Source organism: Homalodisca vitripennis, chromosome 1 (genome assembly GCF_021130785.1).
Source record: "Homalodisca vitripennis isolate AUS2020 chromosome 1, UT_GWSS_2.1, whole genome shotgun sequence".
Classification (NCBI taxonomy): Eukaryota; Metazoa; Arthropoda; class Insecta; order Hemiptera; family Cicadellidae; genus Homalodisca; species Homalodisca vitripennis.
Window position 1 is genome coordinate 163,926,121 of NC_060207.1, and position 27,604 is coordinate 163,953,724.

Below are 27,604 nucleotides of genomic sequence, written 5' to 3' on the forward strand. Positions count from 1 at the left end.
CAGATTTAAAAAATGTCGAATTAAAAGACTTGTCTTGGTTTAAAGAAAGAGCTATCCTTACACCTAAAAATGACACTGCTGAAAGTATTAATAACCTATTATTGGAAAAAATGCCATCTGAGATTGTCCATTACCAGTCGGTGGACTCTGTGGTGGAAATAGAAGATGCGGTACACTACCCAGTAGAGTTCTTGCACACGCTTAATCCTCCAGGCATTCCACCGCATCATCTTTACCTCAAAGTTGGAGCTCCAATAATGTGGCTTAGGAACCTGGTTCCACCTAAGCTCTGCAACGGAACTAGGCTACAAATCAAAGCGTTGCGCAGACACGTTATACAAGCCGTAATATACACTGGATGTGGTCAGGGGGAAGAGGTTTTTATCCCACGCATTCCCTTAATTCCATCGGATTACCATTTTCAGTTTAAAAGACTACAGTTCCCTGTCAAACTCTGCTTTGCTATGACGATAAATAAATCGCAAGGGCAGTCCTTAAAAATGGCCGGTGTTGATCTAAGGGAAGACTGCTTCTCTCATGGCCAGTTATATGTCGCTTGCTCACGAGTTAGCTCTGCTGATAGTTTAACTATCCTTCAGCCTCGTGGAAAAACAAAAAATGAAACTGAACTACAAAGAAGTATAATTGTAAGTTCCGTAAAGCAATCCAGCTTATGATTTAATAACTGTTGTGATATAATCCAGTGACTGTTAAAGTATTGAGTTAGGTAAATAAGTACAAGAAAATTTAAAAAGGAGGAGTTGAAAACATTAAAGAAAAAGTAATGAAAAAAACGGCGAGTTAATAATATGAAAACTCATTTAATTAATTTGCATTTACAAAACTCCTGAAATCCTGCAGTAAGATTCATCAATAATTTTCCCGTAGCGAAGCACGGGTATTCTGCTAGTATTGTATAAATGTTCCACAACATAATTTGCTTCATATGTATACTGAGACTAATCTTAGAGAATATGTAGACACTCAAACCGTTTTAGACAACCAGTCACTCTCTCTTTCAGTCCAAAAATCTTGCAGCTACATCAAGAGTTCTGACCATAAAGCCAGTCGTCTTAAACAATGATCATGATATAAAGTAACACTTATATCATGTGAAATGTCTATAATTCTAGCAAATCCTTTTGCCCCCTTTTTATCCGTTAATTTACTTATATTAAATATAAAACAATAACAAATCTCTCATTAAAAAAAACCGTTACCTGTTCATACCTAATACAATATAAACATTATACAATAAGGTATTCTAATGACTTAGTTTATTAGCATCTATTTTATATAGATATAACTAAAACATTTTTAATTGATCTATTAAAACGAGATAGATTGTTACGTGCTTGTATCTATAATATATTATTTGAGTTGGTCCAACCAAAAGCAATAGGTAACGTGTTTTACTTTAAAAACATTTTAGATTAAAACTAAAATAGTACACAAATTTACAGTCTCTCATCCAAAAAAATTAGGTTGCCTTTGTAATCCAGTATTTAATTGACCTACAATTCCTAGTATAAATTTTAATTATTTATACAAATCTTATGGACTAGTAATTTTTTTAAACATAGTTCAATACTTGATTTGTGATGTTTGCAAATAGGGAACAATAGATTAATTATTCCGTTAACGTTTAACTCAAGTAAAAATTGATACATATTTAAAATTGGAAAGAGACATTTAAATTGTTTCAGTGATATTATGGATTTAAAACAATAATTTTTATCTTGGTAGGTTTCACTGGTACACTTTCGTTATATCAACACAGTCAACTCATGTTGTGCTTTACTGTGACAATAACATTACTTGCTATGAGCAGATACTCTGAACAAATGTCAAATGTAAACTGTAGTTAACTCAACAAGACATACTTTGAGGTTCATTGTGTTTATTTTGTCGCCCACACACTGGAAAGAAGACAATATTTCATATATTTTGAATAAAGAACAAATAACACCCCATTGTTGATATACTGTTACATTAAAACATTTGCAATGTTAATAAAAGTGTTATCTGTCATTTACCATTAGATATAAATAAAAAATAATCTACTTATCCGGTTATTTGAAAGATGTATAAATATATTGAGACCTATATATTGGCCTGGCGGATGTGTGTTCTCAAGTACCAAGTTATGTGACAGCCCAGATTTAGCCCAAGCTTTATATGTTTACACGAACTTTCTCCCTGACATTTCCTCTGCTGGATGTTATTTTCGTTAAACTCAGCTTTAGTACATGAACACAGATAATTTGGAATAATATGATTACTATTGTGTATATAATTGTATTGCTGTTAAGATTATCTGGAATATATCATTAATGAAATTGCAAGAATTAGATGATCATATTATCAATATCCATAACAATAAACTACTCCTTTAATAATATAGTTATTTATTATTGGAATGCAATGACAACAAAATTAGCGTTTTCTATCATCGCTAAACAAATGGAATTCCGTTAATATGTTTTAATACATAACGGTTCATGCTACATACCTCATTATTTCACTTTCAACGTTTTTAGTACTAGGCATATGTCAGTTTGTAATGTTTGCATATACTATAATATGATATAGCGTTGGATTCTTTTTTGTTACCTTGATATTTATATAACTTTATAACTCCATATTTACTGAAATATTGTGCTACTTTACGTTTACTTCATAGATTAGGAATTCTGTATCATAGCGATCATCTCCATTACTTTGTCTCTTGAAGTTAAAATGGCTACTTTTTTAAACATTTTCTTTCTTACAATATTTCTCATTGTGATCTTCTTTAAAGTGAGCACAGCTAGGTGGCGTTAAGATTTAATGCTTTTTAATAATCTCTCCAGATATACGTAATCATTCATCATAAAACTTATCAATTCTACAAAATCTATATTCTCTTAACTAGTTCTTAAGATTTGTTCAGTCATTAATCTATGTTTAAATCGACTAGGTATGTCCTAATTTTTTGTGTAATTTAGATGAGCCCAACCATGAAATATGGATATTAAGCAAAGATAAACTGTATAAATATTTAAATGGGAAATCTGTAAGTTTAGTCCATTTAAATCACAATAAAGGTATGAAAAGCTCTCTGCACCAGTAAACTCCATTATACTTTTCATCCTCTTTTATGTGAACTTTTCAGGAATAGCTTGGGTCATTGATATATTCCATATGCCTGGCTTCTTTGTCAAGAGGTATATACAAATGAGAGAGGTCGTGGTTATTACTCCAATCAAAAGTATTTTCTACTGATCAGCTTATCATTGGTTTTATTCAAGGTTTTAGAGATATCAGTAGAGATATACTTAAGAAGAGGAGTCCTTGTAGGTTGTACTCTTCATCAAAGCCACCATACATATAAGCCTCGAGAGTCCCGTAACAATGCCCAAAAATATAAAAAAACAAGGCTAGAGTGTGTTCGGAGGAGTCCAAGGATGTACAACTCCACCTTAAAACAAAAGCGGTTGCAGATGAAGTATTTCATTTGAGTCTAAAAAACAAAACTGACAGGGAGAAAAAATACCATTAAACTCAAAGAAGTCAAGCAGCCTATTATGAAAAATTGTATATATTTTACATTGATTAGAAGCAGATATGACAAAATTTGTAATACGTTTTACTAAATTTTTAATAGATTAGACTACGTTTGTAATATATTTGTCAATATTTATCATATATTTGACTTCATTTGTAATATATTTTACGTTTATTATAAGTAGATTTGACTAAATTTGTAATAGGTTTGACTACATTTTAAATATATTTCACATTGATTCGAAGTAGATTTATCATTTATAATAGATTTCACTACATTTGTAAATCATTTGACAACATTTGTAATATATTTTACATAGATTTGAAGCAGATGCGACATTTATTGTAGATTTGACTACATATGTAAAAGATTTGATTTCATTTGTAATAAATGTTATTACGTTTGTAATAAATTTTTCATTGACTGTTGCAGATTTTTCACAGGTTTTTTTTTTCCTTCATTGGCTGTAGCAGATTGTTCCTAGATTTATCCTTTATTGGCTGTAGCAGGTTTTGCTTCCTTAATTGTAGGATAATTTTCGTTGATTCTGAGTAAAACTTTCATAAATCTTTCAAGAGTTTTTCATGAAAATCGTAAGAAACACCAAGCTTTGTACACAATATATTATCTATTGTACTATTGATGGTTCAATGGACAGTATTTTACATTAATTTTCTAGTGGCCCAAAAGTGTGTGTGTGTGTGTGTGTGTGTGTGTGTGTGCGCGCGCGCGAGAGGGAGAGAGAGAGAGAGAGAGAGTGTGTGTGTGTGTGTGTGTCACAGATCAGACAAGCCTATTTCTAGCAAAAGTGAACTAAAATGGGTTTTGCATTAGTCTTAAAATTAATAGTAAAAATGTATAGTTACATTGTCTTTTAGATCTAATATTTGGTATTTAATCAAAATTTTCAATAGAAAGTACACTAATATGACTACGCATTTGATTTTTTAACTTAAAAAAACGTTGTTAACATTTAGAGCTGAAATTGGTACATTAGTCCAAAAGCACAGTCAAGCGAACTTTCATCCAGCTGTCTGCTTCTAAGTCTTTGGCGTCTAATTTTGACCATCTTATGTATCAGGCCATTTTAGAAGGTAAACAAGTATTTAATCGCTGAATTCTGAAGCGAAGTTGAACATATTTTGCATTCTTTAAAGTATGTACTCACTATAATTGTAAATAAATTGAAAATAATAATCAATGTTTTTGTAGATCAGTTGATTACATTATACATGCTCCTTTAATTAATATTTCTAACTTAAGAGAACGAGATGGGATATTCGCTAATTTAAATACCAGTGGGGTGTGACCGTAGGCATTTTCGAAAAAAAGAATAGGCCTATATTCATTCCATGGACCGTAAAAATGTCCATGTAAAATGTCAATACAATCGGCTGAATATTTTTGGTGTGAAAACGAAAGTAAAAAACAAAGGCACGTTTGCATTTATAATATTATTAGGATGTCTTATCGTACCAAACTCTGTAAACCTACCTTAAATGAAAAGTCTAGTAAGCTCGTAGTGTGGCAAGATAAAACAAGAAACTTACAAGACACAAATAGCAGTAAATTTCAACAATTAAATCAGACAACTTGAGTTGCGGCTGGGAACTAACAATGAGAATGGTGCTGTTGAAAAACTCATGATTACTTTGTCTTTGTTTATTGCAACGGTAATTATCAAATAATAAAATTTGGAGAATTTATTTGTTAAGTATTCGTAATGTGTAATGCCGTTGTAGAATAATTTTTTTAATTTATTTTGTGCACACAGCACATGTAGTAGCCTTCTCTTTTTTACTGGCATAAAGAAACTTTTAGCACAACTATGCTTCACTTGCATTAAAACATTATATTTCAAAATATATAAACTACGACAGTATCAATTAAAGACTAATTATTTTGCTTTACCCACGCACAAAACTATTAATGTGAATTGATTTAATTTGACTAAGTAGGTTTATGACTTATTTGGTTCAATACTAATAATTAATAGAAAAGCTGTCCAATCGTCAGATATATTCATATACATTGTTTAACGTAGAAAAGCAAAACAATACGTTTATGATTAAGAAAAATAAAACGTGTAACTCGTTACCTTAAATCGTATTAAAACAATGAAATGTAGGTTGCACTTTTAGACACACTAAACTCTTAAGATTGAAGATGGTAAATCCTAAAATTAATGTTAATTTTGGCTATATTCTGTTTGTAGAAAAATAATATGTCATATAAGTATCGAGCGAAATCTTATGTAGTGACATGCATCATATGGCCACTCAATGTTACTGGTATAAAAATGAAGCTTCGTGCAAAAGTTCAAGTACGTATCTCAGTTGACTTTCAAGATATAGTGCTAATGGACAGACCCAAATGAAATGTTTCTAGTCACACACTTATAATGCTTCGTTAATGCTCAGACAATAAATATTACTCAAACTAGACCCGAAAGAAAGATTGTCATTGGTAAAGAAAACTATTCAATCTATTTATTAAATCAGTATTATTACTCACAAAAATCATGTTATCAAAGGTGCTAATAAGTATGCTTATACTTTAGGATAAAACCTGTAGGTTCATTAAAAAGGACACATGATAGATTGAAAATGTAACATAATAGAAGAAAGTTTTGTTAGGTCATGCGGTTTAATATCCTCAACCCTATTAACTTTTGTGAGTGAATCGATACAAGATGGTTATTTTAACCGTAACCTCCACGTTGAAAGTTTTTCTTTATTTTATTTGCTTAACGTTAAAAATCGTTTCATACCAAAGAACAGTTAGTTTTATGAATTCGAACAGTAGAGGATAAATTCAATTTTGTGAAAGGAATGTTTAATTAAAACATACTCTTGAGAGAGAGTAATGAGTAGTTCTTCTGAGTTTGTGAAAGAAATTATTAAACCTGAGTTCCTTATATCTTTGGCAAGTTACATAGCCTAATACTATTAAGTTATCTGTATAATTACATCAAAAAGATACAAAACCCTTAACATTTATTATATTTTTTATACACTACACTAGGCTAATTTTATTTTACTAAAGATTGGAAAAAATACTTGTTCCGCAGCGATTTTGACGTTGAAATATTAGTGAGATACGTTAACATGCCAGGATTTGTTTTCATTTGTAAGACACAATTCAGTAGTAAGCAGTCAAAAATATAAGGCAATAATTTTTTTTCTAGGTCTGGAATATTATATAAATTACAGCATTATTTAATTAACATTTTATATTTTACAATATTCCAAATAAAACCTAGTATCTTAATAAATGTCTTCCAAAACGAAATTTATAATGATGTAGTATAATTAGGTGCAGTTTAAACATATCTAATTAAATATAAAGCAAGATTACAGCATAATCAAAATGTTTGAGAGTGCCCAGGGGAATAACAGCTATAAACAAGTTACAATCTGTTCCATAGCAACTATGAAAGTTGCAGCTTATTTGTGTTATGTGTTCGTTGTTATTGTTACAGGGACAGTCGTAGCCTTATGTTATTTAAATATTGAAATATTTTACAATGTACAAATACAATAATTCTGATACGCTTACACAAAAAAAGACAATAAATTTAAAAATATGTATATACCATGAATAGTTGTAACGTTTTTATAGCAATATTTTCTCGGGATTAAACCTGAACCATCGCAATTAGAATTTTACATTAACCTGTAGTAAAAATATTTACTTATTAGCGGCTAAAGCTGTGCACTTATTGATATTCAAAATTTGAATTCACAATAGTTATACTAAGTCTTGAACCACATAAATATTTCCTTTTGATGTTGAGATACATTCATATAATAATTTTGTAAATAATGTCACTACAATTAATAATTTCGGAATTAAATTTATTTCGCTGTATATTGTTGTTTTATTGGTTTCGCCTTAAAAGAATGCATTGGCTTATAATTGTAAAAAAATTACTTTTGGCTTTTGAAATTATTATTACTGTACAGTTGAAAATTATTTGATGTAACTCCAATCTTCTTCAGGTTTTTGAGTTTTAATGAATTGGCTTTGCTAGAACGGATGAAGTTGGGAACTATTTCCATACCAGTAAGCCCATGAGGTAAATTTTGTCTAATTTAGTGTAGTAAGAGCGGAGATGTATTGCAAACCCTATAGCAAGATCTTCTCTTCATCAAGTAGCCATATGTGTACCACACTTCATGGCATCCTTGAAGATTCTCAATATACGGACCGCTAAAACAATTCCTACTTAAAATACATTTTCAAAGTTAAACAGCTTACGCGTGAAATCCATTTTCAAAAACCCTTTTGTAGGACTTTTTTAAGTAAATCGTATTAAAAGGCATTATCCTATTAGTTAATTACAACATATTGTTTTTAATAATACTCCATTAATCTTTTAAACCCTTTTGCAATATGTATGCAAATACTACTAAGCTTCTGTTAGAAAGCAAACTGTAACAAATTCCTTTTTAGACTACTCTGGGGACTTACAGTACAGGGAAACTTGTTACAATCTGTGTCCGGGCAACTTTCGTAGTTGCAGCGTACTGTTTTATGACCCACAGTGGTTGGTGGGAGACAATTACACTTGATAACATGTGTGTTATAATGTAATGGTTCTCTGTAGAAGTCTAGTATCGGATACTTTCAAAGAATTGAAAAATGAAATGAAATGAAAAATTCTTTATTTTTACAGGCAAAGTTAGGGTCGCATGGCCCTTTCTTACACTTAACCTGTTGCAATGTAAAATTTAAAACATTAAATAAATATTATCTAAGAATAAAACAAAACATAATAAAAATAATAAAATAAAGAAATAATTACATTTACACAAAGTGGTGAAATTAATGTAATATTTTAACGTGTAATAATTAAAATTTAACACATTAATAAATTAACCATCTCTACTATTCTTAAAACATAATATAAATTTATATTTTTAATATACAAATAAATTAAAGTATTTATTGCTAAATGAACTTTTTCATACACAATCTCACATTCATCCCTCTGCCAGTGTCACGCCCACAGCATCTCAGACCGGAACTGCCCCGGCTAACCGCTCAAGATACATATCTTTCAGTTTCGCCACAAACCGGGAACTGCTATCGATGGAAGTAATTGTTTGGGGAAGGGCATTCCACAACCTACAAGCCATTACATGGAATGACTTATCAAACACTGCAGTCCTGTGCTGAGGCATTCTCAAAATGTATGAGCCAGAGCGAGTGCTTCTTACACCTACATGAGACACAGATTTAAAATATTCAGAAAAATATCTTGGAAAACCAAATTTCAATATTGAATGAACTAGTTTTAAAATTTTTATGGATCTTTGATCTTTTAATTTTAGAATATTTGACTGAATATAGTACGGTGTGATGTGCTGCTCCCGTCTCACATCGTAAACGTAACGTATACAGTAGTTTTGAGTTCTTTGCAGCTTCTCACTCAGCACTATGGTCATATCATTGATCACGGAGTTACAGTAATTGAAATGTGGAAGTACGAGTGATTTAGTCAAGAGCAGCTTGATATGTTCTGGTAAAAATCGTTGTAAACGTTTCAGTGAGTGAATAGATGCGAAAACCCGTTTACAAATCTCCGCAACAGCGTCAGTCCAAGTCAAAGTCGAGTTTATAGTCAAACCAAGATCCTTTACCTTGTCGTAGTATGGCAGGGTGTTACCATTTACAGTTAACGTTTCAATCGTATTGAAGTTTATTGAGTTTCGTAAACGAGAGTGACAAATAATGATTGGTTTCGTTTTTGCATGGTTTAGTCTCAGGCCATGATTTTTGGACCACATAACGATATTTGTAATGTCACTATTGATTTTGGTGATACATTCATTAATGGAGTCAATTTTAAAGTGTGAATGGATTTGCAGGTCATCAGCATACATGTGATATGAGCTATGTTTAAGTACAGAATGAATGTCGTTCACGTACAGTACAAATAATAGAGGACCAAGAATCAATCCCTGTGGCACCCCACAAGTAACAATTTCCCAGTCCGAAGTCATGTCATCCACTTTTACACACTGCCGTCTCCCTGACAGATAAGATCTCAGCCAAGTTAATACATGACTAGAAAACCCTATTAGCCTTAGTTTAGCTAGCAATACTTTATGGTTTACGTTGTCGAAAGCTTTTGAGAAATCGAAAAGAGTGAGAATTGTGCCCTGTCTGTGATCCATAGCAAGCCTAATGTCATCCGTCACTTTTAAAAGTGCAGTTTCTGTACTGTAGTTGGTCCGAAAACCAGATTGATAGTCACTAAATATATTGTTGTAAGATATATATTCAGTGAATTGGCAGTGCACTCTCTAGGCCTTTAGATAATGCAGGAAGAATATTTATCGGCCTATAATCTGAACATGACGCTGGTGCTGAAATCTTATTAAAAGGACGGACAAAAGCAGACTTCCATTGTGATGGGAAAATACCACTCCTAAGAGACGTGTTGAAAATAAATGTGATTATTGGAAGGACAGCAAATAGAATATTCTTTATGAGGCGTATTGGGATGCCATCGTACCCAACAGCATTACTGCGAATACGGCGTATAGCTTTCAACACGTCATCTTGTATCACAGGTTTAATAGTAAACTCAGGATAACCACAACTACGGTGAGGTAGGTTTTGAAGATGTTTTAAGTAGTCCTCCACTTTTTCCTGACTGAAACTTTGACTACAAGATGTAAAAAATTGGTTCAACTCATTCAGAGGTATATATATATACGAACTGGCTGTGAAATACGTTGTTTTCCTATTTCAAGGCTTTTAACCTTACGCCATAAGTCGCTTGACGAATGTTTCTTATTCTCAAAAAGACCTCGAGTATATCTCAGCCTGGAATTACGCAGAAGTTGTTTAACCCTGTTTCGAATTAAACGATACTGATCCATAAGTATCTGGTCATTAGAGCGCCTCGCTCTTCGATATAAGCTATCAGGCTAAGAATATCCTTTCTCATACGTGGCACTGGGTGCCTCTTATTTATTCGTTTTGTCACATAAGGAGCATGTTTATCATAAACAGATAAAAATTGTTTATTAAAACCATCCACCATGTCATCAACAGAGTCAAGATTCTCTAGGTTATGCCTTGGGAGCAATAAAATATCGGACATAAATTCAGCTTCATTCATGTTTTTAAAGTCTCTATACTTGATAAACCTAGTTTTAATCTTAGGTATATTTACTGAATAAACACAATAGATTAGGTCATGTTTTGATATGGCAGGGACTGGAAGCTGCGCATGAAGGACGATATCTTGTGGTTCCGAAACCACCATGAGGTCAAGAAGTGTGTCAGACTCGGCAGTGTGATGAGTTGGCTCCAGTGGCAGTATTGTAAGATTACACGAGTCAAACATGGAAGTCAGCTGTCTGTAGTTATAGTGTTGATTATTTTTCATCAAATCAGTGTTAAAATCGCCCATGATCAATATACGACTATATCTGTGCATGTGGTGCAAGAGAGCATTTTCAAAATCTGTCATATGTCCAACTCTGGGTAGGTGATAACACACTCCCAGTAGTAGTACATCTGAACCAGACAAACCAATTTCAATAAACATAAATTCTGGCCCAGCCGAGTACTCAGAAGGCGAAAAAAGGAAGCGGTTTAAAATTTAAGCCCTCCCTAATATACACTGCAACACCTCCGCTATTTTTTCCTGTTCTATCGTTCCGTTGCAAAACATAACCAGGAAGGAAAACTTCGCTTGACTGAATACTCGGCTTAAGCCAGGATTCTGAAATTCCAATTAAATCAAACTGTTGAAGGCCAAAAATCTCTCTAAGCTCATAAACATGCCCCCTCAGCGATTGCGCATTGATATGAGCGGCTTTCAAATGTCTAGGATAGGGAGATAAGGAAAGAGAGAGGACATCAGCTGTGGATGGAGGCGAGGAGGAGTTGGTGAAGGCGGGGAGGCGACCGGCGCGTGGCGAGGACTGTGTGGACCCACTATCCCGGGTCCACAATCAACGGCGCCGTGACATGCCCGCTCCGGACCGCGGCCGCGACACTGACAGACTCACGCACACGCACACACACATACAATACTCTAATTCTACGCAATAGGCCTAATACATTAACCAAAACACATGCCATGACAATTTCGGCTCCTTAAAGTTAATGAATACAATGTTAAAAGTATCAATTTAAGATATCTTTCAATGATAAAATTAAAAGCAAATGTTCTGAGAAGGAAATAAATAGCCAATATGAACTATAATAGTATTAAATAAAAAATCAAATTCGATGAAATATTCAGTTCTACAACATATAACCAGAAACAACAAAATAAACAATATTTAATATAAAACAAAATAAACTGATTACATAAGGAGTTAATACTTTATTACATAAATTAATAATACCCTTATTTATTAAATGAAAAATTAAATATAAATAAATATATATAAAGAAAGCATTTTGGATGGTAATAAACAATATAAATTATATTACAAAAGTATTCTAATACACCACAGTATGAAACACTACCACGGTGCATGATGACACTGGAAATATAGGTTCCTATATAATATAGGAAACATACACTTCCTCATTTTTGTTACATATTTTCGAAATAAATATTTAGTAATGCAAAGCCTAAAAAATCTACATAAAACAATCATATTTAAAAATTTAATTTTAAGGGAATTTCAACGTAACTTACACATTTTAATATAAAAATATATTTAATTCCAAGTTTACGACTAAAAGTTTTTGGACTTTCTGAAACATCCAGCTTCTTTGAAAATACTGCATACAAATTCACGTACATTTTTATCTTAATATGTATACACAAAGCAAATATTTTGTTGTAGACTCTTGGAGCAATTGGAAAATTCTTTAAATATTACTAAATGTTAATAAAAACACTACTTTTTCCAAATTGTTTATTTTTTTATTTTTTGGACGAGGCCTTTCGAAACCAAAGGTTTCATCTTCAGGCAACTCCACAAAAAAAATGTTTCGAAAGGCCTCGTCCAAAAAATAAAAAATAAACAATTTGGAAAAAGTAGTGTTTTTATTAACATTTAGTAATATTTAAATATTTTGTTATTTGGATACTTTGTTAAAAATGAATATTACAGCGTACTTTATAAAATATCAGTCACATTTCATTAAGAATACAAAAGTGTAATGCATGTTTATGAGAAATAGTCATCTTGTATTTATTATCATAATTAATAAAGAATAGTATTAAAACGTTGGGTATTCATTGTTCAATTACATTAAAAATCTTATAGAAACGTTTTTAGCTTAAACACTTAAAACCATTCAATTGTACCTAAAGGTTTATGTTTTGAAAACGATCGTTATCAAAAGCGTATTGTAAATCGCAACACATTCAGAACAATGATTGTCGGAGTTTCAGGTAGAACAAAAGTGCAAGTATAAGATTCTCGAAAATAACCTAAGATGCAATAGTGAAGGATGCAATCAGTGTGATAATAAGTCAGCAAATATGAGAAGTTATACACCTTGTCCAGTTTTAGAGAAAACTGGTCCTTAGTTTTAGGTTTAAAATATAAGCACTGTTAGTTATTTACTAAATAAACTATTTATTTAATTATACGTGAAAAAGAAAACTTGAATGTTAGATCATTAGGAATAAAATATAAGTGTGAGGCTGAAATTTGCCTTGTTCAACAAATATGCAAATCAGTTATAATCTAGTTTATTTATTTATTAGTCAGATTATTAATTGAATTATTTATTTGTGGCAAGAACCTGCAGATATCTCTCAATGCGCTTTGCCATAAAAGGACATTAACGCTTGCTTCTGGAGTGATGGGACTTTCTGGATGGTAAGGTAGTCGAGATTCCACAAGAAGGGATTGCGTGCTCTATATCTCAGTCATGTCACCTGGGATGGAGGGGAGGCTATCTCTGTACTACACTTCTCTAGTGAAAGCTGGTAGGGGATATTAATCCCTCATGTTTAAGCCAGCAACAGTTTTAAAGTTAAGGGAGCTCCACTGTTCCCACCTCTCTTCATACAAAGTAAACGAGAACTCTGTCAATAATTTTACGCAAATCCTTTAGTTTTAGTAACATTACGGTATTGTGATATGCCGCTCTTAGGCCTCCACGGGGTTGCCTAAATGTAGGTGAAAGTTTTAATTTTGATGTTAGACAGTGTACATTTTACTGGAAGATACAAACTAGCCAGAAGTGAACCCACATGGAATAAAGTGTATTTTGCATTGACATAACATAATTAATTTTAAATTATTCATAATTAAAACAGAATCATTCAAATTTATTTTTTAGAAGAAAGACTCAAAATGGCCATTAATATTTTGAATACACATTTGGCATATTTTTGTCATTGATTGGCTTTTTATTACTATTACAGTATCAAAAATTTGTTTAATGATGTGGTCATATAAAAAATGAAATCCAATTTGAATCACTTTCTTAATAGGAAAGTATTCGTAAAAGAATGTAATGGACAATTGAGTACGGTATTGAAAATTGCTGGGGTTGTACGAATGATTTTTAAAGATTTTATAATTGAAGCTAGTAATATAAATGAATTGTATTAATCATTTAAGGTGGTTCAGATAAAAGAATTATTCTTGGGTTGGATATTTTTATATAACTCATTATGGTCGGGTATTTTTAATTGTTGTTGATTCAGAAATTATTAATATGATAATGTAAATAATATCTTCATATCTAAATTAAGATTTTAATGCAATTTTTCTTTTTCACTTCGTAGAAACAAGTGCAATATGACATAATGCTTTATACCACAAATTTTTACATTTATATGGAATGTGCAACACTAGGAATGATACCTAACGAAAAAATGGTCAACAGATGAATAACGTTCTGCTGCAATGCTCTTTGACACTTGCCTACAACTAACATAAACAATGCTACAAAATAAAATTATTAATCAATTATATCATTATGAATTAATAATCCTTTTGCAGGATTGTAAGCAAAATAAAACCTGTTTTTGCTTAGACTAAAATGTACTAATATTAAGTCATTTATAAAAATAATAAACAAACTAGCAGACAAACACGACTTACGAGGCACGGTAACCCTGTAAGACAGCGCTGCTCTGTAATGATTACCGCCTTTAACTTATGTACACGACCAGAAAGCAAACTATTAATCCATCTCAAAGCATTATCTCCTATTCTAATAGATTCTAATTTCGATAACAAGAAGCAATTAATAACTCAGTCTGTTAGAGCATTTTCTGTAGACTTAGCTTCTTTAAACCTAACTTTTTTCGTTTTGAAAGTTTATTACTTTAAGATAATTCAATAATATGCTTTTTCATTATCCCTGTATAACGCATCCAGGTTTATATATATATATATATATATATATATATATATATATATATATATATAAAAGCCTTTGTGATTCAATGTTTATTGAAAAACAATATACATATATAATTATTTAATTTTCATTTAGTACTCTTGATTAATTGAAAACATTGAAGTTTCATAGAAGCTGCACATTCTTAAACGCTATAAGATCTCGTAAATGGAATCCATCATTGATCGAAGCTTACATATGCTATAAGTTTATAAATAAAGCATGGACTAGGATCACGAAACGCCACGATGTTATTAAAGGGAAAATTCTCTCAGCCAATCTCATCATTAAGTCCTGCCAACTCATTAGCTCCCTTAGAAAAGAAGCCCCTAGGGGGTAAGGTTTTCCAGAGGTTAGGTAACCTAACCTAAATCAGACTGTCTTAGAATTTAAAACCACTCAGACACCAGATAATCCCAAAGACCACGATATTATAGTTACTGGAGTCTTAAAAGCTGTAGAGTTTTAAAAGTCACGCACATGAATACATCAAGGAGAGACTTAACAAGAAGGCTAACTCAACATTGGCGTCGGAAATATAATTCACTCGAACCAGAAATGCTCATTAAGGTACAAAAGTTATGAATAACCTTGCGAAACCACGGGCAACTGCTAATATATTATAAATCATATTGTATATATTCCGATATATGTATTCGCCATTTCAAGAAAGAATATGAAATCCCTAGATATCAGAATGTACAGGAAAATAAATTTCCATGACCTTAAGGGACACGACGGTACATTAATCATATAACATTACCAGTTACAATGGTATAATGTTGCAGATTATCAACAAAGCAACAGTAACAGTCAGCCATATTAATAGCCTCTTAGTGTAGCATGATTCGCTCATTCTGCATGTGTTCATTTCATCACCTGGCTAAATCTTTCACGAATATGTAGTTCATAATCTCCTTCAGCATGAGTTTGTTATCAATTGTTTGTAATGCAAAACATTATACTACTATGTTTGTTTAAGTTAATATTAATTGTCCCTTGAGATTATTATAAACAAATAATAAAGCTATAAATAATATGTTGCGGCTCTTGGTACGCCTTGACTATCGGAAATAATTGCCTATAAATAAAACACTTTGGTTCCTAAAATTGAATTTATATGAACATTATACTAACTGCTATGAAACATAACTAATATAAAGTGGACTGTATTGTGAGTTGAATAATTCTAAATTGATATGATATTCAGAGAGCTGCTGCCTTATGTCTCTTACATGCATCATAAATGAACTATAATTGATACACAAATAGAATGAAAAGATCCAGGAACGGGCCGAAACAGAATATGGCATATCTTTCTTGCTATTTTAACATAGCTGTCTTATATTATTTTAACATAATTTCTTCTACACGACTCCAATAAGAATTGACTTAAACTCACTCATTTAAATTTAAAAAATTGAAGTGGTTTAAAAACAAATTTTAGGTTATAGTTGACATACTTCTCTTTGGGATGGACTTGTAGTACCGTGAGTCTCAAAAATCGCAGAAGCTTTGATCAAATATCAATATTATGGCTTTTGGATGCTTCAGCCAATGGAACCAGTTAAACACGTTTACTCTGAAATGTATGATATACTCTGGAGTTTCTTCGGAAGGAAAGTTAAGGAAACAAGCTAGGAGTGTCTGGAAAAATGCCTCCGCTAAAAGTTAAAATATAAGATAATAAGGTAATAAAGATACGAGGATAGTAAAAGTAATCTAAATCTAGTTACTAATCTAGTAATCTAACGTCAAACTACATAGCTTTCTAAAATTTTATCGTTCTCTATCCATATGTGCAATAATACTCTGATAGAAACTTCTTAGAGAGTTGTGAATTGGTCATAGATTGTTCTTGCTTCAAGGAAAAACTTAATTTGGTACAATAATAAAACAGCAAACGTCCGTATATCTGTCTGTCTGTACATATAGTATCTTCTTGTTTTGCTGGTTCCAGCGATACGACATTGTAACTATAACGGGAGTGGATCCTTATATAATAAGAATCTTCTGAGTACTATTTAATTTTTAATTATTTATTTCAGTCACTAACTTTGAACTATAGATTATTTTAGATTGATTTATTTTGCAAAAATATTCAAGGCCTGCCTTAAATGAGATTCAGGGTTCATTATTTGTTTTGTAGTACATTTCGTACGTCATGAGAAATTAAAACTGTTTATTTATATCAAGTTAGCCTATTTCATTACATCAAGCACTGTGAATTTTCAGCAGTACATGCATTAACACCACTAATATATTGACACGTAATTTCATTTCTTAGGAAAAAACGTGTTATATTATACTACGAATTTAAGTTACGTCTTGTCCTTCAAACAGAAATTAATATTGCAATAGTCAGATTCAATTACCATTATATTTACTTTGGATTTCAATTGACTCTATTTCTTTATAGTTAACTGCCCATTAGTGACACATTGAGCAGTTAACAAGCACAGATACTTTTCATAAAATAAGTACCAGAGTAAGGTACTTAGCGTCCAGTGGTGAGAGTGTCAGCTATAAACATCGTCGTGTGCAGCCTCATAAACTCTCGTTTACCGCACAACCTGTACTCTGGTTAGATACGTTACCGCTGTAAATTGGGATTTATACACATTTTCACTTTCTGAAGCAAACAAATATTATTAAAACAAAGTTTGAAATAAAAATCCAATCTAATTATGAATATGTGGCTGAGCGTTATGTAATAAATTTAATCAAAGAGCTAAAGTTTTTCTGAGTCTATCAGTCTGTTTTTTTGTGTGAACGATAACTCAAGAGTGAACCTACCTATATATAACTTGGTATATCGCATGCAGCTTCATGTCTGTGAACGAGATATCTAGTTTGATGTAATTATACATGTCACTCCATGGGATTTGGCTGAGCGTTACCGACTATTGCTATATATGTCTTGTGGGTAAACATTATAGTAAATAAAATAAAAAATAATTATATTTCTAATAAACATAAGTTGGTTAAATAGAAGGTCGGATGTAATACATTTGTGGAATTTTGTTTGGGAACCTAAGAATATAGTTTTCTGGCACATATAGTTTCAATTCAGTTATAGTTATGTACTTATATGTGACAAATACCAGTCACTATTAAGTAACGAAATGCATTTAAGGCTGATACTCTCTTTAGTTTTAAACATTCAGAATCATATGAAAGGTCTTTTTAATGTTTACTTTTTCAAGGAATAATACTTTTTCGATATAAAAAGACGATATAAGTGTTTTCCACGCAGTCCACAGAAGTATACCGTTAAGTGTTGCAGTTACTTTGAATTCCTAATAAAACAAATTTGTACTTAAAACTGTTATAAACTTGTTTAGTATGTTAAATGAAATGACGAAGATACGAGATTTTATTTTTGTAAGAGTATGCAGGCTTTAATGGAAAATTATAATTTGTAACTGTAAAATGTTCAGTGTGTACAATAACTATAAGGCCATTGTTCATTGTTTGGTAAAGTTAAATAGCATATGTCAGAATACGGGGTTCGGAAAAAACCACGCACCTACTTCATATGTGTGCGTGACTCAACCAAGTTGTAAGTTAAGTGTTATGTGCTATTACACTCAAACAATTTACGTCCCACTTTATTTGCACAACAAACCATGACTGAAATATTTGTCACCGGCATGTTAAAGGAATCGGTTTTTCACAATTTATTAAAACGGGATTTCTTAAATTTTATACTGCTTTTGGATGGTTCACCTCTATACCAATACTGTGATGTTAGAGCTGAACATAAACATCGCCTGTCCGGACAGCTAGATTAGTCTTCCTTGTCCTTAACATGGGACTCTCTTGATCTGGCCGGCTTGACCCCTTATATCACTTCCTGTGACTTTTTCTCATAGATATTGTTCAAGGATAGTTTTTAAACACCACATTTCCCAGAAAGGATGGGATTTATAGCAAAAACCTACAACCAAGTAACCGAGGCACTTTTCTAAAAGTGCAGTAAGAGGTCGATTAAAGGCTTGTTATTAATCATGGCATAAGGGATTTTACCCGCTCAAAATTTATAAATAAGTATCATGGGATGAAAATTTTTAGGCTATTTGTTAATTAGAGTAATTATAAATTGTATGAAAAATAGAACCAGAATCACGCACACATAAAATTGTCAAAATTATCCATACAACTCATATATTTATGTATTTATAGGAAGTACACTTTTTAATAGATGTAGCAGTAGAGTGGATTTTGCAGTTACACACTAACGTCTCTACACCCCCGAACTTCTTGGTTACTGGTTTTTAAAGACTTCCATTTATATTGATATATGAAACGTGTGATTGATTTTTAGCGGTGGTATATGAACACGTTTCCTGTTTCCTACAGATATTTTTACACAACTGTTTATTTAGAAAAGAACACAGCCAGGTCAAAAGTACTTTTAAAGATATTTGAGTGTTCCTATTATTAAAATCAGAAGTCAAACAGACGTCAAATACTATTGTTTCTAACTTATTCCAGTTACATATCATTATAGTATTAAATCCAGTACATAATTTGCTGTTTTACTGAGTTGTAAACTTAATAAAACACTTTTGTATCTAAATGTATTAAATATCAATATAAATAAAACTTTATTCCAGTAAAAATTATTAATTCGAAAACAAAAAGAATAAAACTAGCAAAAAATCAAGCATTTGTTTGAAACTGACATAAACAGATCGTAAAATAAACGACATTGTGAATATGGACTGACGTCAAAGCTGCCAGAAACATGTAAAACTTGGCCGCCATATTCCATACACTGAACTGTAGAGGCTATAACATGCAGATGTTAGCTCATTTACAAACGATCTAGATTTCTTATATTTTTAAAACTTGTCTAACATCGTGCATTTATTATTTCAAAGCATGATTACATTATGCATCCTACTATTTACAAATTCTGTTTTTACTCCAAGGAAAACAAGTTTTTAATATTCATGATGGTGTTCATTTTCATATATAAATATCGCTTTATCAATTTTCCAAACAAACGATGTAAGTAATGTAAAACGGTTTTTTAATTGTTTGTACGAGATATTGTTTTATATTACTTATAAGTTAAAGTAAATCGTGTATGGTATTTAAAGAGGTCCAAAGTTTGTGAATGTCAAAGAATTAAAACGTACTTAATCTGTTTAGCTTACACTTACAAGCTTTTGAGTATTGTTAGAATTTTATTTATTGTCAACTTGTTATAAATAAGTCTATCCTTAATAGATGTATTATTATTTTAGTCAGTAATAGCATATATTGTTACTTTTATACAAAACTAAATTAATCTTTCTTCGTATAAATATTTTTTATTTTTGACAGGAAATGCCTAATTAAATCTAAAACTTTATGTTTCATATATCTGTAAAATACACGAAATTCATACTATGTGTCAAATAGATGGATTTCTTAGTTCATCATATACCTGTGGCGAATCTAAAAGTTCGAAAAGGAATATAAATTTACTTACAGTTGCATATGCACAATAGATTGCATGAAAAATATTGTGATTTATATAGAGAACATATTAGCAGGTTATTAAAAACGTTATGTGTTAAAAATGTATCAATAAACAAAATATATCTATGATTGTAACTGATGTACCCAAAACCAATATCACGAAAAACTTCAATCCTCATAAGGTAATCAAATGGCTACGCCATTCTGATCTCAGGTTTTATAGAATTTATCTCGTAAATCAAGGGTGTCTAGTAAAGGGTTTTTGAGAGTATAAATTTAATGTACTACGATTTTATGTTTATAAAATTTCTTATTTTTTTAATAATTTAATAGTGGAATTTCCCCTCCTGAGTATCCACGTGACTTTAAATCTTGATATTTAGAGTGATTTATATTTCATTTCATTATGGCTAAGACCACCAACACTTGCTATTCATTAGAATATAAGTATTAACTTATATTTCTTGAATAATGTAGAACCTGTGGATAGCTCCACAGTATATAGTTCAGTTGTTACTGGCAAGTTAATATAAAAAATAAATAATCAAAAAAAGAATTATGAACATTTAAAGTTTAAATAATAAAAATTTAAATGAGCATACATTGTAAACATTACAATATGCATATATAGATGTATTTGTTTATTTAATGAATTTTTATAATAATAGCACCATAAAAATACACATTTTTCAAAGTATTAAATGTCAAAAAATATTTTTGAGTTTACTTTTTATTGTTAAATAATTTGTTTTTCAAAATTATTAAATACTATCGATTTTTGTATCATGTAACTAATTTATTTTGAAATGAAGGTCATTTACTGGGTTCTAACGAAGAATTTGTTTTAAGAGCAAATCGGTGCGTAATGGGCAATTTGGTGTTATTGCAAGCAGTGAAAATGCGAACAGTGGATGTGGCGACATCTGTCAAGGACCGATTAGTATGTGGTGCTATAATCATATGATCAAATAGCCAGCTGATGGCAAAGAGAACACAAAATGAAAGGATAGAAGGAAGTAGTGAATGTAGAGTTTTCGTTTTTTTTTCTAAATATTTGTAAATAAAATTTCTAGTTGTGTTATTATTTCTTAGGCTGGTTCCAGTAAGAGTAAATTAGTTATAAAAAATATAAGAACCAACTATAGCAAGCTAACTTTCTCATCTGCCGTCCTATAAACATCTTGAGTGGAGGAGAAGTGTTTCTGCCAGCTAGTCCTTGATTCCAGGCCAGGATAATTGGAAAGGTTTTGACTGCAAATTCATGCAATCAATGTTCACAATCGTATTACTTAACTTAGATTTTTAGTACAGTAAGGTCTTATTTGCCTGTTATATGAAGGTAAAGAACATGCAAACATGTATGCGAATATTTCACATGAATGCCCTAAAAATCCCAAAATTCTATTCACTAAGCTATATAAATACTGCACTTGAAATAAATATATTAACTGATGGTTCGATTCAGTAAATCAGTATCAATTGAAATTCCAATAAGGGACAGGACTTTGGTTCTGCCTATTACCCTTTCACATAGAATTGCGTCAGTTTTTGAGCTAAATGTTTTCATAACGACAGCGAAACGAGTTTCGGATGCGATCGTTTTATTTAATGGATCCGTTTTATGGCTAAACCGTAAACCCGGATTTCTGCTGACTCAGCTTTTCTCTTATGTACATACATGAAATGTTGTTTCCCTACCTCATTCATATTGTTATTTTGAAATTATTTTAATTCTTAAATACAAAGTTCAGTATACCACAAACAACAATGAATATAATGGTGTTAATAATTTTATAGTTTTACTCATAATCAATAAATAAATAAGTATATACTGCTATATTATACCTATATACACTACACATTACACTCGTCTTTTCTAAATGCAAGATAAAGTTAATATTCTTACAAGCTTAATAATTCTGATAGATTTCTAAATACGTGAGTGGACATTTGTAAATATAATATTTTAAATATATCTCATTACTAAAATAGGCCAAGTATATTTACAGATTATTCTTTATTTTCCACGGACAAGGAAATCATATTATACACAAGTAAAAAAGAGAAGCTAACTACTGTCAAAAAGTATCTTCTTTATTCTTTCAGCATTAGCACTTTCCTGTCTCATATATGAGTGTCAACAGTAATAAAGTTGAGATTCCCTCGACCCGATCAAGAAAATAGGTGCATACGAGTATGTAGATCTAAAAAGCCTACTTGAACCAAAATTGGCCACTTCTATCATTTTTAGTTTAATTCAATTGCATCCTAATATCATCACCAACCGGATCTACTTTAGTAAACAAGTTAAATTTATGCTGAGTAATATATTTGTTCTCAATATTATCTTCATTGAATGTCAAGAAGTATAAACACAAGAATAAATATTGTGCCGTTAAAGCATGCAGCACATTTAAACTACTTTATGTAGTTCATCTTCATATAAAATATTGACAATACCTGTTGAGAACATAAGACACCTGTATGCAAATTTAATTTTTAAATTTATGACGTTAGAAACTTTAAAAATCGCTATCCATCGTTAAACTGATACAACTCATTCGTTTTAGTATTCAAGTATAAGGGTGAGCCATTAAAACTTTCTGAGATATCGGGAAGTTATAGAATTAGTTAAGATAGGGATAGTGGGGAAGAACTTTTTGTTTTTTATTTATGTTTACAAAGTCAGCCTATTACAATCACTTTCATGAAATCAATAAGGCAAAATTTGCATAACTTCACCGAATATGAACCTTGAGCCATTCACATAAATGTATTTTATAAATATCCCGACTATGTTCTTTGAACACATTCCTTTCAAAATTGCAGCTGGCGGCTGTTTAAACGAAAGATTTAAAACTTCGTAATGTCGTAATGTATGAACTTAAAGAAAAATACAACATATTTCCGGAATGCTCATAATATTTAAGAAATGTCTTTTATAAAGTATTTTTTTTTTTTACCTCCAGCGGGTTTTAAATATTCAGTACATTTAAATGATATAAAAATAATTAATTATATTTCAGTTTCCAAGTAATATATCTATTTCTCACCATATATATTACACAGTAAATCATATATTCTTAAAAATAAAGTGCTAAATCTCGGCAATGGCTTGGACAAACTCGGCTATTTCTTTAATATGCATTTAAGTTCTAGGAAATTTTACAGAGAGAGAAAAATATGAAATAATTTTCCGGCATATTTTAAAATCCAGAAACATGACGATTTACTAAAGCTTACTAAAATTTAGGTGAAAGAAAACATTTCCAGCTGAAGTTTGCATATGTGGCGTAATATTTAATTTCCATTTAAATTTGATAAAATGTAACAATGCACAGTAATATAATAACATAATATAATGTAATAACAGTAATGTAATAACATTTGCAGTACTTGATCAATTGGAAATACAGTGGAATTAAACTATTAAAGAGACTTAATTACTATCTAATTTGTTATAGGCATTTCGTAAGTGGCAAATTTAAAACACTGAGTGCATTCGAAATATTAACAAAACACTGTTATAAACCCAAATTAATGAACAGAATTGTAAAATGTTGCGAAGTAGATACTACAAATTGATAAAATAAATAAAAATTCATTTTAATAATTAATAAAAATAATTGTATAGCTTACCGTCAACCAACGCAATGATTTGGGTTATGCACTATGAATTATAATAAATAATGATCTGAAATCTCTGCATTTGACAGTTAATGGGTTGGAATAGTGAGAGAAACAACCGGTGTAAATATAGTCATTATGTTTCATTGTTTTATAGAATTCCATTCAAACTAAAAATATTGTTATTTATTTATACTACAGGTATTTATAAAACATTTCGACTAAAGTGATTAAGTGCTATATGGTAAGTAACTTCTATGACGAAATTTGATGAATCATCCAAAATGAGGTTTTCTAATGATGTTATGTGTTATTCGGGTTATTGGGGAGAAAATTAGCACTGGTCTTAAATGTAGAGGTTTTAATTTTGCTTTGTAAAAATTTATTTATTCATACTGTTTAATAAAAACGAGTCTGGACAAGAAATTAATAATGTTGAAACGTTAGTCCTAGTAAAGGTTTTACTTCAACGTCACTTTGCTTATAATTAATTTACTTACATTTTGACTATTGGAATTCATATTGTGATATTTCTTCTAATATACTGACAAATAAAATATATGAAAACTTGTATAGATAAATTTGACATCGTAAATGTATGAAAACACATTGTTTATAATTCTTGAATCAAATTAGAGTGTTACATTTAATTTTGGAAAGTATGCTACACTTATTTCTTGGTGGCGTTCATTCGAGTACTGAATTATACTCATGTGTTGTTGATGGATGGTTAACTAAACACAATTAGACATTTACCACTGTCAGTGATACTGCTAATTGAACAGTACTAATCACAGGTAATGAAAGCTATATTAAGTTGGACATAATGATTACAATACATTGAAGGATATTTCATTGTCTCCTAGTTCGCCGTATCCCAAAATACCTACGCCTCAAAAACATAAAGATCTGTCCAGACAGAATGTGAAACTGGCCAATAAACCGGACTAAACTTTCATCAATGAATTTTACAGAGTAAATAACACTGTCTCAGGTTGTCTGTGTTGTAACACACAGTATACAGTTAATAATTGAAATATGTATTCATTTAGGAAAAGACACTTTAAGAAAATAATTAAGTACTATATCTGTTTAAATTCTCATTAAGAAATAGAAAACGTATCAATATATTAAATCAATCTGACTGTTATAGCAATGAGAAAAGTAAGGGACAAAACTGGCACTAACGAAGAGAACTTTTATTAACCTGTTATATTGTAATTTTAAATTACTCTTTCTGTAAAGCTTTATCAACTGGAATTTGATTACGTTAGTAGACACGTCATGCTATCGTGTATTTTCTTATTTCACCTGTAAATATTTTTAAGGTGCAAGCTATCCATTTTACATTACATAAAAAAGTCATATGTTAACATTATTTTTGGGATAAAATGTTCTTATCACGTTATTGAAGCAGTAAAATAATTTCCATATACAGATTCTGGACACTTTTACAATTGGAAATTACAAGCTGTTAATTTATAAATACGGTAGTGATGAAAAAAAGGTACTCATAGTAATATATAAAAATCGAATGGTGTCTGTATGTGTGTTACTTAATGATGTACAAATTACTAACCAATTGTACCCAAATTGTACATGGGCATACTTAAGACCCCTGGTTACTTTGAAACCTAATCTTATTTCGAGAATCTCTACGGAATAAGTCCAACTGGTCTCTTAAACTGCGAAAATCTTTCTCTCTATAGTAGAATTGTAGTAAACAAATGTTATTAATTATGGGGTTTGATATTGTAAGCTTCTACATATTTCACTATTGATTACTATTTTACATTGTCTCATAGACTCTGAAGTTGAATGGGTAAATTTTGTAAGTGGATTTTTTGTTGAAAGTTTGTATGGTCCTTTACTTAACATACTGTTTACTCTTTCATAATAATCATCTTGATTCAAGATTACTATTGAATTTCCTTTGTCTGATTTTAAATAAAACACATTTTTATTTTGTAACTTGTGTAATGCGTCTTTATTTTTCTTATCTTCGTTGTGGAATGTTAGTTTTTTTGAACTATTTAAGCTATTAGATATAGCTGAGTAAACATCAGATCTAATTAATGTTTTTTGATTTGAGTTTAAATTTTGAATGTTTGTTTCAATATCAATTACTAATGAATCAATGTCTTTTGAATCACGGAAGTTGAAGTTTAAACCTTTATTCAAAAGAGATATTTCATCGTCTGAAAATGATGTAGAAGAAAAATTTTTAACTAAGCTTTGATTTGGGAATACATTTTTATTATTTTCAGGTTTAATTTGATTCTTTATTAAATTATCAAACTTCTTTTCAAGTGTTTTCATTTTTTTATTACATTTAAACTCAATACTCTGAAGTAGTTTTTGGTATCGTTCTTCAAATAAATGTCATAATATACTGGTGACAACTTTTTGGTAATTTTTAAATGCTGTTCCATAGCTTCTAATTCCAAAGAAGCTTGTTTTGAATACATATTTTTTATTTCCAAACTAAGCCAATTAAATTTTGCATCATGAAGAATCTTATTAGTTGTCGTGTTTTTAATAGGTATGTTTATATACCAAATTAAATGTGATGACTGCAACAAAACATACATTGGACAAACAAGAAGAAAAAATTCATACACGATATAAAGAACATTGCTCCCACATTAAATTCAACAGAAAAGAAAAATCTGCCGTCGCACACCACTGCATCAATACCGGACATACTATATCACAGAAAAACTTAAAACTATTAAAACATGTTAACACTCCAAAATATTTAAATGCATGGGAGTCATATTACATAAATCAAACAAACACAGAAGATCTATTAAATCAAGAAGATGGACCAATTCAAAATTCAATATTACTAAAACGAAAACTACAAAAATAACATTTAAAATTTATATAGTATAATACCAGTAATAATTTAATTATATTTACACACTACGCCACCCAAGACAAATTATTAATCAATCACATATGTTAACTATTATTAATAATCAAATTTACTTTTTGTATTTATTTTGTGATGTGTCTGATGAAGGTATCTTGGATATCGAAAGGCCTCACAATAATATGTATTAAATATTGGTTTTGTATTTTAATGTAATTTAACAGTGACCAATATAAGCTCCATCTACAGCAAACTTGACATTGACGTTGAAAACATAATTCACTCCAACGATAGTGTTCATATACGTGCAAATCCTTCGAGTGTGCGTGCGGAACTAATAATATTTAATAGCATATCGTTTATCCAACGGTGGAAATGAGTTAGTTATTATTTAGAAGTAATAAATGACCAGAACATCGTACAGGGAGGACCCACCTTGTTCATGGTTATCCTAGGTCTCGGCTCTTCGGACCATTCAAGTCACCGCTCACAACACAGTCACCACAGGCACTACAGTCACTGCACGGTGCTCCTGGCCGGTCTCTGCGGCCTCACGGACGGGGAGGAACACTGTCACTGGACCCGCGAGTAGACAGGGTAACATATATAGACTTGCGCCCCTCCCTAGGAAAGTAGAATACTCACACAAGCCGGCCACAAGAATACCGGCACAGCCGCTGCCCGCCCGCCAGTCAGTCAGACTCTCGCTTGTCGGTCTTCACCCTCGGATCTCG

The 27,604-nt window shown here is 31.0% G+C and overlaps 1 protein-coding gene across 1 annotated transcript; it reads left to right on the plus strand.

The window, feature by feature from the left end:
- The first annotated feature begins 110 nt into the window (after positions 1 to 110).
- LOC124353900 lies at positions 111 to 27,462 on the plus strand. The gene is made up of 4 exons (XM_046803954.1): positions 111 to 639; positions 3,155 to 3,206; positions 10,778 to 10,925; positions 27,283 to 27,462. The coding sequence occupies exons 1-4, from the start codon at positions 111 to 113 to the stop codon at positions 27,460 to 27,462; spliced, it is 909 nt and encodes a 302-aa protein (XP_046659910.1).
- The last annotated feature ends 142 nt before the right edge of the window (positions 27,463 to 27,604 follow it).

What these genes read in the sequence shown, in the direction of transcription:
- LOC124353900 (XM_046803954.1), top strand. Translation starts at nt 111, where the DNA reads ATGCCATCTGAGATTGTCCATTACCAGTCGGTGGACTCTGTGGTGGAA. An exon ending in CCTGGCTTCTTTGTCAAGAG is followed by an intron (nt 3,207 to 10,777) that starts GTATATACAAAT and finishes TTGATATGGCAG; the next exon opens with GGACTGGAAGCTGCGCATGA. An exon ending in AACATGGAAGTCAGCTGTCT is followed by an intron (nt 10,926 to 27,282) that starts GTAGTTATAGTG and finishes ATAAATGACCAG; the next exon opens with AACATCGTACAGGGAGGACC.